At 33.6% G+C, this 16,602-nt stretch overlaps 2 protein-coding genes across 8 annotated transcripts; one reads left to right on the plus strand and one right to left on the minus strand.

Moving 5' to 3' along the window:
• Positions 1-64: 64 nt before the first annotated feature.
• On the minus strand, positions 65-2,887 carry PGAP5 (Per1-like protein PGAP5). 2 transcript variants are annotated; one of them, XM_066738439.1, is made up of 8 exons: positions 2,754-2,887; positions 2,516-2,661; positions 2,383-2,453; positions 2,175-2,315; positions 1,947-2,114; positions 1,668-1,879; positions 1,452-1,592; positions 65-1,371 (listed from the first exon to the last, which is right to left on the minus strand). In XM_066738439.1, the coding sequence occupies exons 1-8, from the start codon at positions 2,862-2,864 to the stop codon at positions 1,198-1,200; spliced, it is 1,164 nt and encodes a 387-aa protein (XP_066594536.1). In that variant the 5' UTR covers positions 2,865-2,887; the 3' UTR covers positions 65-1,197. The 2 variants fall into 2 exon arrangements, with proteins under 2 accessions (XP_066594536.1, XP_066594537.1); XM_066738440.1 differs by having other exon boundaries at positions 2,516-2,686; positions 2,754-2,884.
• A 149-nt stretch (positions 2,888-3,036) lies between these two features.
• betaggt-II (geranylgeranyl transferase type-2 subunit beta) lies at positions 3,037-7,267 on the plus strand. Of its 6 annotated transcripts, none has more exons than XR_010823730.1 (7): positions 3,037-3,178; positions 3,278-3,382; positions 3,451-3,807; positions 3,879-4,023; positions 4,090-4,265; positions 4,358-6,865; positions 6,927-7,267. XR_010823730.1 is itself a non-coding variant. In XM_066738441.1 (6 exons), the coding sequence occupies exons 1-6, from the start codon at positions 3,176-3,178 to the stop codon at positions 4,568-4,570; spliced, it is 999 nt and encodes a 332-aa protein (XP_066594538.1). In that variant the 5' UTR covers positions 3,037-3,175; the 3' UTR covers positions 4,571-7,267. The 6 variants fall into 6 exon arrangements, 1 of the variants encoding a protein (XP_066594538.1); XR_010823731.1 differs by having other exon boundaries at positions 4,358-6,390; XR_010823732.1 differs by having other exon boundaries at positions 4,358-6,386.
• Positions 7,268-16,602: the final 9,335 nt, after the last annotated feature.

Below are 16,602 nucleotides of genomic sequence, written 5' to 3' on the forward strand. Positions count from 1 at the left end.
ATCAGAGCTGTATATTTAAAAAATATAATATCTTTTTTTTAAGACAAATGACGAAATTGAATAAAAAATAATTCATCTTAATAGAAACAATTTGATATAGATTATAAGAAAGAAAATGGTCAAATAACCAAAAACACCAATAAATGGACATAGTAAATATTAAGATTCAGATTAAATTTATGAAAAGTAATCATTGTGTATTAAAAACTCTAAAAATACTTTTTTAAAATATAAAAAAAACTGACAATTTTCATTTTAACAAAATTTATATGATGATTACTACCTTTGTCCATTTATTGGTCATTGTCCATCTATTGGGCATTTTACCCTATTTAGAATTTTAATGCTGAAGAAAAGAGCGACAAGTTATTTTTGATAGTTTAACATATATATATATATATATAGCTCATTATAAACTCCAACACTTTACATTCGACATTATGTAAGCACTTAAACTTACAATGAATCATCTTAATTGTTGATGAGTATAAAAATTGTACGAGCACGTTCATTAACTATTATAGATTTTACATCTCTGCCATACAAATTTATTTATAGCTTTTTGTGATACATATGACCAGGTAAAATTAATATTGGTACTTTTCTTTTCGTATGAGACCCCTATTGAAGATTGTGTTGAATGTATAAAATATATAGTAAACTGGAAGATCAAATTTCTGTAGTTATCTGATGATAATAGTTGTATGAAACAGTCGAGGTTCTCAGCAAATTTGTAATAGTTGTACAAAACTATTTGAAGAAACTGAAAAGCGTCCTTTTTATCACGATATTCTGTGTTTAGGTACCGTACATAAGATACTATAGTTGTAAATTAAGATTAAATTTGTTTATTTAAAAAGCAAATACATTATTTAATTATATGTAGCAGGAAAAAAGTTAACATTTATGTATGGGAAGCTTATTATTAGGCTTATCTTCAATGCTATCCGAATTTGCCCATACAGGAAGTGTTAAGGATATCTTTGAATTTTTGTGTCATTAAAATCAATCAAATTTGTTTCTTCTTTTTCCAAAGAAAATTATAGTTTAAAAATACAGGATAGTAGAATGACGAGTATTTTATACTACAACCGGTGTAAATAGTGTGTAATACATAGCTGTATGGTTAATCGGTTAATCTTCAGTTTCATTATTATTCTAAGGATTGTACCTACCATACTGATTAATTATGTATTATTATAGCGTTTTAGAGTAAGGATGGCGTATAGATAAGCAATATCTATGCCTAGTACATCTCACAATAAAGTGTATGAGAATGCATATTATACCTATTATGTAAATACTGTATACTGTAGACTCTTGTGGCATGTAACATTTTGAAACAGCAAAATTATCTGGTGCAAAAACACCCTAAAATAAGAATTTCATTAATACCATAAATAAGATTGAAACAAGTTTCTCAAACATTGTAATTATAAATAGAAACTTACCAAAAGTAATGAAGGATTGTTTTTATTTCTCCAACTGAAAGATGGTACTGTAAATTCCCAAATGTCATTTCTATGCATCCTTCTACAGCCATGATGAGTATGTCCATCAACTATCAGTCTTGGGTTCAAGATATCTAAAAGCTTTTTTAATTTACTGATGTAAATTAAGATTTGTTGATTATATTATTAATGGAATCAAAATTTGATTAAAAATACTTGTTCAGATGCCTCTTTCGATAAGCATTCCCATCTTTCACGAAATTCAACATTCTTTATATCTTCTGGTGCTTCATCTTGTTCTGTACAAATTTCATCTGATTTTCTATACATTGGATAATGTTGTAAGATAATAGGTCTGCTATATCTTGTAATTGTATTTGCTTTGTCGCAATCTTGACTTAACATATTCTTTGCACATTTCAAATGTTCTAATAAAATACAATTATTCTTTTAAAAGTTTTATAATAAATTTACGAAAATATTATATCAACTTACTGGCAATTTTATTCAATGCAATTTCTGTCGGCCTACAAAGGAAACAGCCATCTCCCTCTAATGCCATGCTATTTATTAGTACAAAATGATTGCCTCTTAAGCTGATTCTTCTAACACTTGGTGTTTTCATACTATTTATAAACCTTTGGTTTAAGTATGGTGTGATTGCTGGATAAAATTATCATCATTACAATTTTTAAAATAAATATCTTTAATAACCAGGCATACCATAATGAAATCCCATGTCATGATTTCCTGCTACCACATAGAGATAAGTATTTTCTGGTACTGAAAACAAAGAATGAAATCTCTTTATGTAGTTTTCAAATTCTCCAGAACTGCTCCAAAGACCCTCATCAAATATATCACCTGAAAGTAATTTATCATTATAAATAATTTATAATAATTATAAAGAAATAAAGGAATATTTTCTTACCTAATATAAATACCAGATCAGGTTTACGTAAAGTCATCATTGTTTGAAAGGTTCTGTGCATCTGCCATTCTCTAATACAAAAATTCATTCAATCAGTAATTTTTCATTATATTATTTTTAAACAAAATTATACCTTCTTAATTTATCAAACCAGTGGCCTTTTTTCGCACCTAACAAATGTGTATCAGCGATAAACATTGCATGGACTGGCTTTTCCTCAGGTACTGCACCACTGACTAAAGGATCTGCTTTTTCTAGATTTATATTTGGCCACCCACACTAAATGAAATTGGAATATAAAAATCTAAAATGGTATTTAATTATAATCAAAGAGATTTGTTTCTTAACATTAGGAGTTTGATTTTACTTACTTGAATCAAAACAACATAGTAAATTAAATATTCGCAATAGAAAAAAAGACATAATACAGTCAATATTAATTCAATACAATACTTTTTATAATCAACTCTGTAGCTCAACATCCTTGAATAAGATATTTGCCGAATTTTCTTTAATTATAATTTTAACATTTCGTAAATTCTTTGAAGGGAGCTTTGCGCAGTGCGCACTTGCACCTGCCCTAAAAGACGTTGAATCACAGGTTTCACGGGTTAAGTTAGATTACACGATCACATCACGATTCACGGCTAAACATTCAATTTTGAGGTTATAAATAAAGATATATAAACATTTAAAGAAATGCATAAAAAATAAATTTTGTATATTGGGTTCGAGTAGAGGAATATTTTGAATATGTTAAGCTTATAATTAAGGACTTAATAAATTAGAAAAAATGGTGAGTAATCAATAATTATCAATATCCTTTGGGTGGAGATACTTCAATACGAATACGGCCGTAAATATAACCTATAACAAGAAGTTATTAAATTTTTAGTCAATGCCAATGCACGATATTCAATTGCCAAGTCCTATTCCAGAATTGCAATTGCAAAAACATGCAGATTATTTAATTTCTTATGCTACAGATAAGGATGAATTTGTAAGTATTAGATTACTATAATAATTTATTTACTTAACTATAATTTGATGATTAATAATTCTTTTTAGACATACTGTATGACAGAACACATGCGTATGTCAGGCATGTATTGGGGCCTTACTGCATTAGATTTGATGGGACATTTAGAACGTACAAACAGAGATGAAGTTTTACAATTTATTGCTCAATGCCAAAGCGATAGTGGTGGAATTAGTGCTAGTTTACAACATGATCCACACTTATTATACACATTAAGCGCTGTCCAAATATTATGTATGTATGATGCCTTAGATATAATTGATATTGAGAAGGTGGTAAAATATGTAAAAGAAAGGCAACAACCCGATGGTAGTTTTACTGGTGACATTTGGGGAGAAGTTGATGCCAGATTTTCATTTTGTGCAGTAGCCACTCTATCATTATTGGTAAGTGTCGAACCTTATCAAGCTTTTCAGTACTAATCTATAAATTTACTCAAGATTTTGATGGTTAACAGGGTCGATTAGACTCGATAGATGTAGACAAAGCTGTGAGCTTTGTAATAAAGTGCAAGAACTTTGATGGAGGATTTGGCTCTAAGCCAGGATCCGAGAGTCATTCCGGTCTTACTTATTGCTGTTTAGGTGTTCTTTCTATTACAGGTAAATTTAAAAATGATAAAAGTACAAAATTTATAGGTGGATACTAATTTGAATATCTTTCCATAGACCATTTACATTTGGTTGACGCTGATCGATTAGGCTGGTGGCTGTGCGAGAGACAATTGCCTTCGGGAGGTTTGAATGGTAGACCGGAAAAACTACCGGATGTCTGCTATTCTTGGTGGGTCTTATCGGCTCTTACGATTTTAGGGCGTCTTCATTGGATTGATAAAAAGAGCCTAGTACGTTCACACCATCGCAGTTAAAAGATTGAACTTTAGAACTAAATTAAACCTGTGAGTGAAAAAATTCAAAAACTCTTTTTTACTTCTAGGTAAATTTCGTCCTGGCTTGTCAGGACGTAGAATCAGGCGGATTCAGTGATCGTCCTGGCGATGTGTCCGATCCATTCCATACTTTATTCGGCTTGACAGCTTTATCCTTGCTAAACACTGAATACCCTTTGAAATCTATCAACCCCACCTACTGTATGCCAGAATATATAATAGAACGTTTGGGACTTACACCAGCGCGATTGGATAAATAATTTATGGAGAAACAAATATTTAAAAATATAATTAATACAATTATATAAAAAAAAAGAACTGAGTTATGATTTTTTTCAATTCCTGGTAAATTTGTGAACCTATGTAGCATTTGGGCGGATTCATCAAAGATGATTTTGTTTACTATATCGCTACTTAACAAAAGCAGGAAGATGATGTTAACAGGAAACGGAAGTAGATTGAATCAAAATATCTACCGACCTAGCACGATGAAGTTTAGCACTGAACTTTCACCGTTCGCTTACCAGAATCACTTCCCACGATATCGTCTTCAGTCTCTGCTACGTCACGCGAGTCTCGACTGATCACATGGGATACACATTAATGTTTTACGTACATTCAAGCAAAGTACACATACATACAAATTGAACACCAAACGTTAAAGTACATACTCATACGCTCATGAGAGGTACATAAATGTTACGTTTTATAACGTCTATTATAATTATCAGCGCAACAACACCGAATAATCACAATAATTGTCAGTTAACTAATATCATATACACAGCGTAAGGTATGTACGCCCCTGGCTCTTATTAATTCATTACGAGCCATACTTAATCAAGACTTTTCAAGTCAACCTATTAAAAGGTGAACGTTAAAATGTTTACATCAAGAAACGAAATTCAACCGATACATATAAGTAATGGAAATTAAATAATAGTTAATCGAAACAATCTGTAAGCCTTGTTACTTCGTCGATCTGGAATGATTGCCATGTTAGTCTTGGAACAAAGTGAGGTTAGGTTAGGTTAATTAGAAGTTTGGAACTTAAATGTTGTATTTACGAGATTAAACATCGCTATTTAGGCTCTTGTCATTTTTGGTAACCGAGTTGTGAAAGGATATTTTCGGTTTGGCGAGGAACACGAAAGTTTAGGAGGGAAAATGTACCCGAGGTGACGATAATGGCTGCAGGCGTTTATGGGATTCGTCGATAGATGTCATCGATAAGTGTAAAAGCGGACACGCTGATGCGAATGTTTCGAGAGGGAAAGGAATTGATGAGAGAAGATTACGATTATTTCTATACGTGAGTTTGCGTGTGCGTGTTTGGAAGGAGTGGGGAGAACGAAAAACGAAAGGTGCTTGAATCTCTTCCGTCTTCCGTCAGTACCGATGAGAAAATGAGTATCGGCGTGTACACGATTTGCCAGGGGCGGATCTCCCATTTTTCTACCCACCAGCCACGTGCTTTCTCCATGCAAATCATACCCAATTCTTCTCCTTTTTTTTTCGTTTGCTTCCTTACACAGAAAAGTTTCACTTGCCATTCAATCGACTCGTAAGGATGAGTGAAAAAGTACTGTCCTCGCAACAATGGCACACTTGCTGCAATTAACGAAAACAACGAACCTACTCAATTACACATTACGAGTGTTACATAATTTTTTTCTTCGCCAAGAATCGAAAGTTCAGAATCGAATGAGCCAAATAATTGATAAATATATAAATGCAAACGATTCGAATTATGAATATCGAGATACAAATGCAAGTGTTTATAAAAAAGTGATCCAATTTGAGTGTGACCAAAAAAAGACTTGGGAGCTTGATCATATTTTTTTCGAGCTGTATACGGCACTGCGTGGTGGAAAAAAAAATCCACGACATTCACACTGTATCCACGCATCCAATCTCGAGAGTCTATAACTATATACATAATACGGATGACCAGATGACCGGCGACTTTCACATTCTGTTGCCCACACGATCTTCGAGAAAAGGGGAGTTAGTGAGGAATGGGGGGGAGGGAGATAATTTTTTTTACGAAGGAGGACGAAGCCCATCGTCCGGACGGTTGGTAAAAGCAGCAATATACTACCCTTTTATGCGTCACTATTTATACTTTCCACATTAAAACCCATTCACTTTTATACCCCCCCCCTTCTTCTATACTAGTGTAATTTCAAAGCCGCAAAATTCTTGCAAGTAAACCAAACCTGCGCGTCTTTTTTGTATAACCATTTTAAAGGAAAGAAGAGGAATACAATGTTGAAAAATTGTTGACAAAAACGATCAGTTTTTATCAATATATTGATGAACGGTGAAGGAAACGAAGAAAAGATAGAAAAATTGCAAAATAAAATTACAACGGAAATGGATCGAAGGAAACATTATAATTGGTTATAGTATTTTGTGTGTATGTGCTTAGTAGAATGAAAATTAGATGCCACTATGGCATGGAATTATGGAATGGAGCCTGGCAAAGGGCAAATATGTAATTTCGTTGTTATTTATTGATTATGCCGAGCGTGAACGAGCATTACGTCCGCAAAGTATTATTTAATGATGCGTTTCGCTTCTATCTGAAAATACATCGTAATTATTTCCTTGCAGGAAGAGAACAGGCCACTTTTCTCCACTACCACAACTCGGATTTAGTTCGAAGCACGATTAGTTAATGAAAATTGCAATTACAAAATAAATGCAATCGTTGCACGAGTATGAACGAAGTAAAGGAGAGGATCAATGTGGAAGATTTTACCGAGAGATATAAATAAATTTTGTGTTTGCGTGTGTGCAGTTATAATTGAAAGTCTTTACCGAATACATAAATTAATTAATAAAAGAAGGTCGATCGAAGGGAGATAACGAATATAGAATAAAAATTACAATAACGATAAAGAAATAGTAATTTCTTGGAAGAATAATTATTATATAAAGAGTTATAATAATAATAAAATGAATGTTTAGTAGATGAACGATTTAAATAAACTCTTACCATTCCATTTGAAGAAAATAATGAAGAGATAAAAAGTGACTAATAGGGTGTAATACCTATCCAACGATCAATATAACTTTGCAAAACAAACTGGTTGGATAGACAAACTGGAAATACACGAAGGATGATCATGATTTCTTTATTATCAGCTCGATCTGCAACTTGTAAGACTCGATTCTTCCGATTACGTCAGCTTTACGATCAGGCTAAATGTGGATTGTAGGGATAAGCAGACTATTGGGCACCAGTTGTTCCAGAAAATATTCCAACTTAAAAACAAACATTGACGTCCTTCATAAAGGGTGTTTATTTTAACTCGGTATATAACTATTAAAAATATAAACATTTAATTGAGGTAAAGGTATCTGTTGGTAAATATTTTGTTAAAGTATAATATAAAAAATATTTTACTATATAAGAAATAATTTAGAAAATGAATTTATTCTTATGAATTTTAACAATTGTAGACAATATTGAAAAGTTTTGAATTTTTACAGTTAGAATCAAAGTAAATAATTTTTATTTATATTTATACAATTGTCTGATATACTAATAACAAATTGCTATATCAGCATACGCGTTTAATAAATAGGCTATAGCTCGTTAAACATTATAGGACATCGTAAAATTAGCATTTTACCTTAATACCCTTTTAAACAAAAACTGAAGAAAAGATCCTTGAGGGCCTCTTGTAATAATCTAATGCCTCTTACATTTACAGAAACAAATTTTTACATCAACTATCTGAAACAAATTGAAGCAAGCACCCTATATAGTCAGTTTCACTGAACTATTATCTTATCGTTAGCCTGTCTCTCCCATTCGTCCATTGCACAATTTTCTTCGCTTTCCTGTTCCTTCATCTTCTGCCTTTTTTCCTTTCGGTAGGCAACCCGAGCTACGATCGAGAACAATAAAAACTTTTGTTTTGCATTTATCTAATCTTCGAATCAGATTTTTTCGCTCCTAATTCGTGAATGGAACGTAAGAAAAAATCTCATCGTGTGCTCGAGCATTGTACAGCTTGATAAATTCTTATCGGATGAGATAATTTTTCTTGGACGAATGCTCTTATTACTAAGTTTTTGCAATTAAATCGAATCGATTAAGAAAACAATGCCTTTGCACCAGAAGAAGAATTAGGACGTCGTAGGAACGTTGGTTTCTCGATTATTGAATAACGAACGTCTTTGGGAGATTAATTAGCTTCTTGTGGAGATATTTGTTATGGGAGAAGTCAATGAAAAATGATATCTCGACCTTACAGATTAATCGGATATCTCGAATAGATGAAAATTCTTTTAATACGCTTATCCAGTAGATTGATCAATCTCTCACTCCTCTGTAACCTGGATCCAAAATGCTAGGTTGTTGCATAAAGCTTTTCTTAATAACAAGTTTGCTTGCCAGTTAGATGAATGAATAATTACTTCATAAACTTCCTTACTGATATTATACCACTGTGCCTTTTACGACTGGGTACCTTAAACAAACGAATAGCCGCTTAATCTATTCATCAGGCATAATAAAAGACGATTCCTAACCTAATCAAGAAAGCCTTACAATTTCTTCATCCTTGTTATTTAATCGCTCGACTATATAATTTGATTAAAGAATAAATATTTTCGGTAAAGGAATTGAAATATATCGCGCCATCCCACCACTGATTCCTTAGGAATTTTCAGGTGAATAATTGCGGAGATTAGGAAATTTGTTCAGTGTTTGGTCCCAAGTGAAAAAAACGTAACGAGAAAACTTAACATTATTGATGATCTTTGATTATCTCGTTTCTTCACTCGAGCGATGAACATTAATTACGATGGTATGTCTAAGCTAAAAAAAGACTTCTCAGGCAGTGGAAAATGAGAGCAGCGAGAATGGGATGATAAAATGTAGCCGATGCAATTGGATTATTGCCATAAAAACGATATTGCATTGGATCTGATATTATACTGGAATTGAAACGATTTCTAGTTCATTGCAAAACTCGACCAGTTTTGCTGGATGAGTAAAGGGAGAGAGAAAGAGAGGTAAAAAAGAAAAAATAAATATTTTATGCAAAAGTTGTATAACTTTGGTGCATTGGAGTTTGAAAAGTAATTCATGTTCGTAGTAAATGTCAAAGATAATTAGAAATGTAGAAAGATTTCAAACGAAAGAGGAAGAACATATTCCACCCACCGCATCTGAAAGGATAAGTGCATCATCGAGTGCTCTACCGATTTAATAACCCTTCGTCTATATATGTTACACTGTCCCTACACTATGGATCGAACAAATTTATTCCTTAATTTTATCTTTTTGTCATAATTATAAAAAACAAAAAAACTTCTGACATACATTTTATTAATGTTTCTATTTTTTGTGGTTCAATAGCTATTTTAATGTATGATTGAAATTAATTTATTTCTATAAGTATAAACCGTACTACCTAAAAACTCTTTAATTTAGTTTAATGCAGGCAATTAGATTAATAGAATGTTATTATTTAATCGTTTATTTAAAGGTAAAACTGCAAGAATTATCAGTGCAAATCAGTTAATAAAAAATTACTTAAATAATTTTAATTGTGATTTTAACGTGGATTTTTTTTCCAGTAAGAAATAACATTGTATTGTGAAGCGACGTGACGTGAGATCAACCACGAATGGAACTTTTTCCTCTGCGACCTTTAGCTGGTAAAAGTGTGTCTTTGCTGAAATTAGGTGCTTCACGAGCAATTAAAGCGACTGACTCGCGAGATCCTTAAACGTTCTAGACTATTTTTGTTTTAATTATTATTATTACTACCAATTACCACAGATAAACAGCATCGATACACGTACAACTATACTGGTCAATGTGAAAAAACAAATGGACCATTGACCTTGAATAAAGTGATGCTATAAAATTGACATTATTATAGTCAAAAACACGATCATACCTATAAGTGTATATGGTGCACTTATGGCACTATAAACTACGCGAAATTTAAGAAAACATTCCAATAATTCAAATTTCATTTTGTAATTTGATTAGAAAACTGCTACTTATGTAATGTACTTTATAGAAGTAACGAATAACCGAAACTAAATCATATTTTCGTGCGCGCGTAAAAAGAAATTTATTCAGATTTGTTCCAAAGTTCCTCAGTTTATTTCGCAAATAACGATAATTTGTTTATGGATAATTTTAACTAGATTATAAATCTTTAAATGCAAAATGTGTACGAGATCATCGTGGGAATAAGTTAGAAGAGATTTTTTAAAATATAAATCATTTTAATTGATATACATATAAATAATTGATGCTTGATAGAGGCTATATGGTCCGGGAGAGACATTTTGCGGAGGAAAGTGGGCATCTTCTTCCATTTAGAAAGTAAAACGGAGTTGGTTAAAGAGAGGCTACCATAATTCGTACGGAGATACGGTATCTATTATGGAATTGTCGAAAATACGTTGGAGGAATGCACCGCGTACCAAGATGGCGTCATTTTAGCCAACTTAACCTTACTTTTTATCCTGCTTGCGAGCTTAAAGATCGGAATTAGGTGTAATTTTGCTTAGCAACTGTCCGGGAGGGACATTTCAGCACGCTTCTCGTCGCCTAGGAAGAGAAATTATGGGAATCCTCCCACTGAACGATTACAGCTCTACAATCTTAACGTTTCCCCCTCCAAACTTCCGCCATTGTTATGCCATTTGCTCAACTTGGACGTAACCCGCGGATAACGCCCGACTAAAACAGAATAAGATCTAACCGGGCTCTCGATGTATGTTTTATGGAAAAGCTCTGTTATGCAATAAACGCGTGAAACAATGTCATAAATAATTTCGACATTTTGCACGTATAAACGATAGTCATCTTTGCTTCATATCTCTCTCGCTCTCTCGTTGTGAAATTTTATATGCCCCTTGTAAATCTCTCTCGTCTTAAATAAACAACCGTTCAAAAGACATTCTACGATGCTCGATCCCTTCGAATTTTCACACAGTTTCCCTCAATTTTCGAGCCTGTCTCACTTAGCACGTTTGGCTCAAAGGTTCCCGATTTAACGAATAACGCGTTTATCGATTGGCACTGCATCTTCAATGCGATGCATTATGCATGCGGTACTCTATGTGCATGGCATAAATGTACAATGGCTGATATAAACCACCTGAACCCATAATGCAGTCGGTTATGGAAGAAAATTCCATAAAACCGATAAGTTAGCTGATGCAACTTGCTTGCACGAGCACATAAAAGTATGACCGAACGAATATAAACAGGTTAAAGTTCGCTTAAAATTACCTTCGGCTTAAATAATTTTTGAAAGGATGAACGCGGATCACAGGGTTGAGCGCTCGCTTTTTATCTCAGCCGAAGGTGGAAGAGTAAATATATGCCACCAGTCTTACGTAAAACATTTAAATATATGGTTTTTATTTATTACCATAATTTTGAGAATATTGTGGCCGAGTTTCAATGGGATACATTGCACAGGATGGCTGAGATGTAGATGGATTACTAATTGGGGCATGCTTAAATTGTATCAATTAATTGTGTCCGAGGTCTAGAATAGGCTGATTATTCCTTAATATATATATTTAAAAATTCTGGTATTTACAGCATCAACGGGAAACGTGTCAAAGTTCTCGAGATACGGCAATGTTTTTCAATGAAAATTTGTACAAATTCATGTATTTACACGCGGAGAATCGTTCTGATCGTGTAATTCCTAAGGGAGATGCTTAACCTTTTTGCACGGTGTGTTCTCCATAATGGTTGGTGCTTATTCTTGGAAAGTTTTCCCGCGACTATTAGCGTTCCGTTTAATTAAGATATCAGATAGTCGAGGTCCGTGATCGGGACGCGTGAATTTGCGTTTAACTTTGTGTTCGATCTGGCAATTTGCGATCACCGTAGATAAACTCGAGCAGCGAGTGAAAGGTATCAAGCGAATCCCTAGCTACGAATATAAGGACTACAAAAAAAAACTTTTGAACAAATTCCTCTAGTCCATAAATATTTATAATGAAGGATCGAGATTAGAAGATTTAATTAGACCGTACAAAAAGAGTTATAGGTTAGATAAGGTTGATGTCGGTAGCCATGATGAAAATTATGATCTCTATAAAATACCGGCATCAATCTTGATAATCATCAGCTTTGCTGTATTAATCCTACAAAACACGATAAGATAGGTCAAAATGGATGAATTTTATCTTAAATGACTGCAGCTGGACATTGTTTATGATAATGCTTTTGGAAAACTTTGCTCGTTTATGCAAGCTTCGTATTGCGACACATCTTGATCTGGCAAATTTGGCAGATTCGCGTTTGGGATGAATACAGTAGTAGCTGTCATGATTTACATCTGCGTACGTAATAGAGATTTACATGTCTGCGAATGCCCATTCTCAATAAAGTACGCGTGAGCAACGTTAATGTTGCGTGAAAAGCAAGTTTTTACTCGCGCATTGCGAATCTTACAACTCTTTCGCACAAATCGTCACTTCCATCGTTTAATCTTCTTATTAGCGATAAACATATCAGCTGTTTACAATAATTTACTAATTTCCATTGCTAATTAATACCGAGTCCGATTGGTGATGCTAAAATTGTGCAGTGTTGCGCAACAAACGAAGAAAGGGAAAGTACGGAATGAAGTTTTCGCGTAAAATAAGAAAAATCATGTTTGCTTATCAGAACAATGGGAGTGTGATGGAGTATTATACCGAATGAAGTTGAAGGGAGATAAGGAAGTCTGAATTAATCGCGAGAGTGAAATGATCAGAGAAGCGAAGAGGTAACTTTTAGAGTTTGAGGTTAGGACGCGCACTCGACAACTCGGAAGTGGAAAAAGCAACAGGGAAAGTGAATCTGACCGATGCCAGCATTCGCGATAAGTCACCAACAACTTTGGCTCACCTTAGTCTGCACAGTCTCCCTGTGCATTATGTTAATCTCACCTGCGTAATTACAACCGGTATTTCTCATTGGTATTCGGAAAATCTTACCAGCGACATCTTCGGCAATTCGGACGAACCGTTCGAAAACATCCAACGTTTCATAACGCGTCTCACTTCCGGTTACACTATACATCCATTTCCTCTATCGATATTTTCAACTTTCGATCATTTGCTATTATATCGAACATCGAACGCTTGATAAATTGAAATAATTCTTGCAGAATGTACATGTGATATATTATTTTCATCTTGTAAAATATAATAAATCATTGCAAAACAAATGAAAATCACCAAATAAGGTAGAATCCAATAAAACGGGAAAAAGAACATCGAACGCTTGATAAAATTGAAATAATTATTGTAGAAAGCACAAGTAATATATTATCTTCATCTTGTAAAATATAATAAACAATTGCAAAACAAGTGAAAATCACCAAATAAGGTAGAATAAAATAAAACAAGAAAAAAGAGCATTGAACGTTCGCTAAAATTGAAATAATCATCATAGAAAATACAAGTAATATATTATCTTTATCTTGTAAAATATAATAAACAATTGCACAAAACAAGTGAAAATCACCAAATATAAGATGGAATCCAATAAAACAAGAAAAAAGAACATTGAACGCGTTCGCTAAAATTGAAATAACTTTCGCAGAAGATGTAAGTGATATATTATTTTCATCTAGTAAAATATAATAAATCATTTATAACCTAGTGAAAATCACCAAATAAGGTGGAAACCAATAAAACAAGAAAAAAGAACATCGAATGCTGTATCAGATTAGATAATTCAACGCGAATAAATTTCAAGTAGAGATGATTTATCAAGCTTTATGGATGTATAAGTGTTTGCACGCGAAGCCTGAGATATAAATCTTAACCTTTCGCATCTCGATTAATGAGTGGCCTGTAATCAATTACGAAGTTGCATTGTTCCAAAATCGATCGTCCTTCTAGCCGACGATTATCTCAAAATAGATGCTTTTCGATTGTTCGATTTGCGAAGAACCGTGGATTTGCTTTCTCGCGATGAAATGCCCATTGAATCGGCGGAGAGGCACAAAATGAAGTAACGTCGAATCGTCAGCAGGGGGATAGAATTAAAGGCGAAATTTCATAAGAGTCGAGGCGATGAGAGAAGGTTTCACAAGGAATTCAGCAGCGCTGCAAAAATTTTGTAACGCGCAAAACTCACGGCATTTTGGTTATATAAGATTCTTTATGCATCGTCCATTCTCAAATTGCTATGTATATATATATATATATATATATATATAATACTGACCCCGAAAATAAGCATCGTGATTTGTATTAGCGCTCGTTCAATCTCGTTAATCCTCGTTACGATCCTAACCTATACTCTGCGATTAGTGCTACGTATATTCATCATTGCTTCGATCACGTTTCGTTTCTTTTTACCAACGCAAGCTCAGTTACATCTCGCTAATTCCGGTAGATTCGTCAAAACGCGACAAACAAGCGTTTAATGATATAATAAAAAAAAAAAACAGATATTGCCTGTAAAAAAGTCAGCAAGTACACAGAAACCCCAGCAGAAATATTATCTTAGCAAAAAATAGTGTTACAAAATCAATTCCTTTACAATAATGTACAATAGATATAAAAATAATTCATCTATAAAAAATTTACGAAATGTTAGTAAATAAAACAGTATTATATTTACGAAATAACAATAACAAGCCCAAAAAAACAATTTGATATACTACTTTGTATGGATACAATTTTATCAAATTGTTAATCCGGATGTTTTAGTCAATATAATCTCTCTCCCTCTCTCTCTATCTATTCCTATAATCTCTAGAGCAAAACATTTTTTTTGTAAGCGTGTAAGAAGTGTAAAAAAGAAAAGAACGGATCTACACAGTATGTTGTTGTTATTCCTAGAAGGTGCTTATTGCTGAAGTGGGGGTAGGGGAGGGGGGGGGGGGACTAGGTTGGTGATTGTTTGTATCGCTAACGAGAGGTCTATAGAAACGACAGAATAAAAAAACAAACATCAAGACTGGGTTATTGTTGTTATTGGTAAAAGTTCCAAGAAAACTCTCGGTGCTGAGTTGCGAAGGGGCTTTCGGGGTTATACGTGTCCTCTATCGGTTATAAACGACCGGTGATATTCTCGTCTCTGTTTTATTAACTAGAATACACGGCCACTTCACCGAGCAGCAGATTTCCTAGACTCTCACTTCAGGCTTCTTCGGCAATTCCGCTGATCTCACGGGACGATGAATACAGACTCGATCTTTAACCTCTATGCTCTCCAGGAAGTGTGGAAGAAGAAAGGAGGCTGCGCGACTATCTCAAACTAGAGAAAATATTCTCGGTCCTTTTTAATCCTGCTCCGAATACTTCATTTTCATATTCTTGTAATTTTTTTTTATTTCAATTTTTTACTCCCCTATTCCCTTCATTTTACTGCAATTTTGTTGTTTTCCTCGCATATCTTTCTAATTTTACATTTTAAACTCGAATTTAATTATTAAAAAAAAAATATTTTCACTTTAAAATAAAAAATAATAAATAAGTTTTTTCGTTATTTGCATTCGATTTTGTTTCGTTTTGCTAATTGAATTTATTCATGAATGTCCGATTGTTAAAATTACTATGACTGAATCTGAAATTACTTCTGGAACAAGTACTGAATCTGATAGGCGAAGCTTTGACAAAATAACGATTTAAGAGTGAATCGAGCGGAATCGTGTAAGCGCACGGGTTGAAAACGAAACGAGCATTATCGAAGAAGCGTTTCTATGACCGAAGAAAGTTAAGAATTTTCACCTCTTAGAGAAAGCAAAACACATAACTTGTATACATTATGCCACGTGGAATGTCCTTTGCCTCGGCCTTCGACTCGTTTATTAGTACACACGTACACAAACAATTCCATCCTCGCCATTGCTTTATTTTTCTGCTATCGACACATTCGATCTATATAGGCTAATAATTCAAGAATAAAAAGGCCCCACTGTCTTTAAACTTAATAATCCAACGTACACCGTCATTTCGCGTGCTTTGAAAGTTTAAAAAATAATATACGACGCTGTTCAACAAATTTCTAAGAATGAATCACTGTCGCCTGTCAAAGTCAACACCTAAAATTACACGGTCTCCCCTCGAAATGAGCTCGCGTCATTTAAAAGCATTTTTCACGAACCGGAAATATTCCCATTAATCGCAGAGTCAGTTTTGCACTATTTTGTGCAATAAGGTGAAATGTGAAATTTGTATAGAGTTATGGACCATATTTTAGGGTAAAGAGACGATCGGAGATTGTGGATTATCGTGAATGAGATGATAAACGAGGGTTTTCTTCGAAGCCATACAGGGTGGAAGC

This window comes from Prorops nasuta, unplaced genomic scaffold (genome assembly GCF_024137725.1).
Source record: "Prorops nasuta isolate Cenicafe-Biocafe unplaced genomic scaffold, Cenicafe_Pnas_1.2 PNAS00018, whole genome shotgun sequence".
Classification (NCBI taxonomy): Eukaryota; Metazoa; Arthropoda; class Insecta; order Hymenoptera; family Bethylidae; genus Prorops; species Prorops nasuta.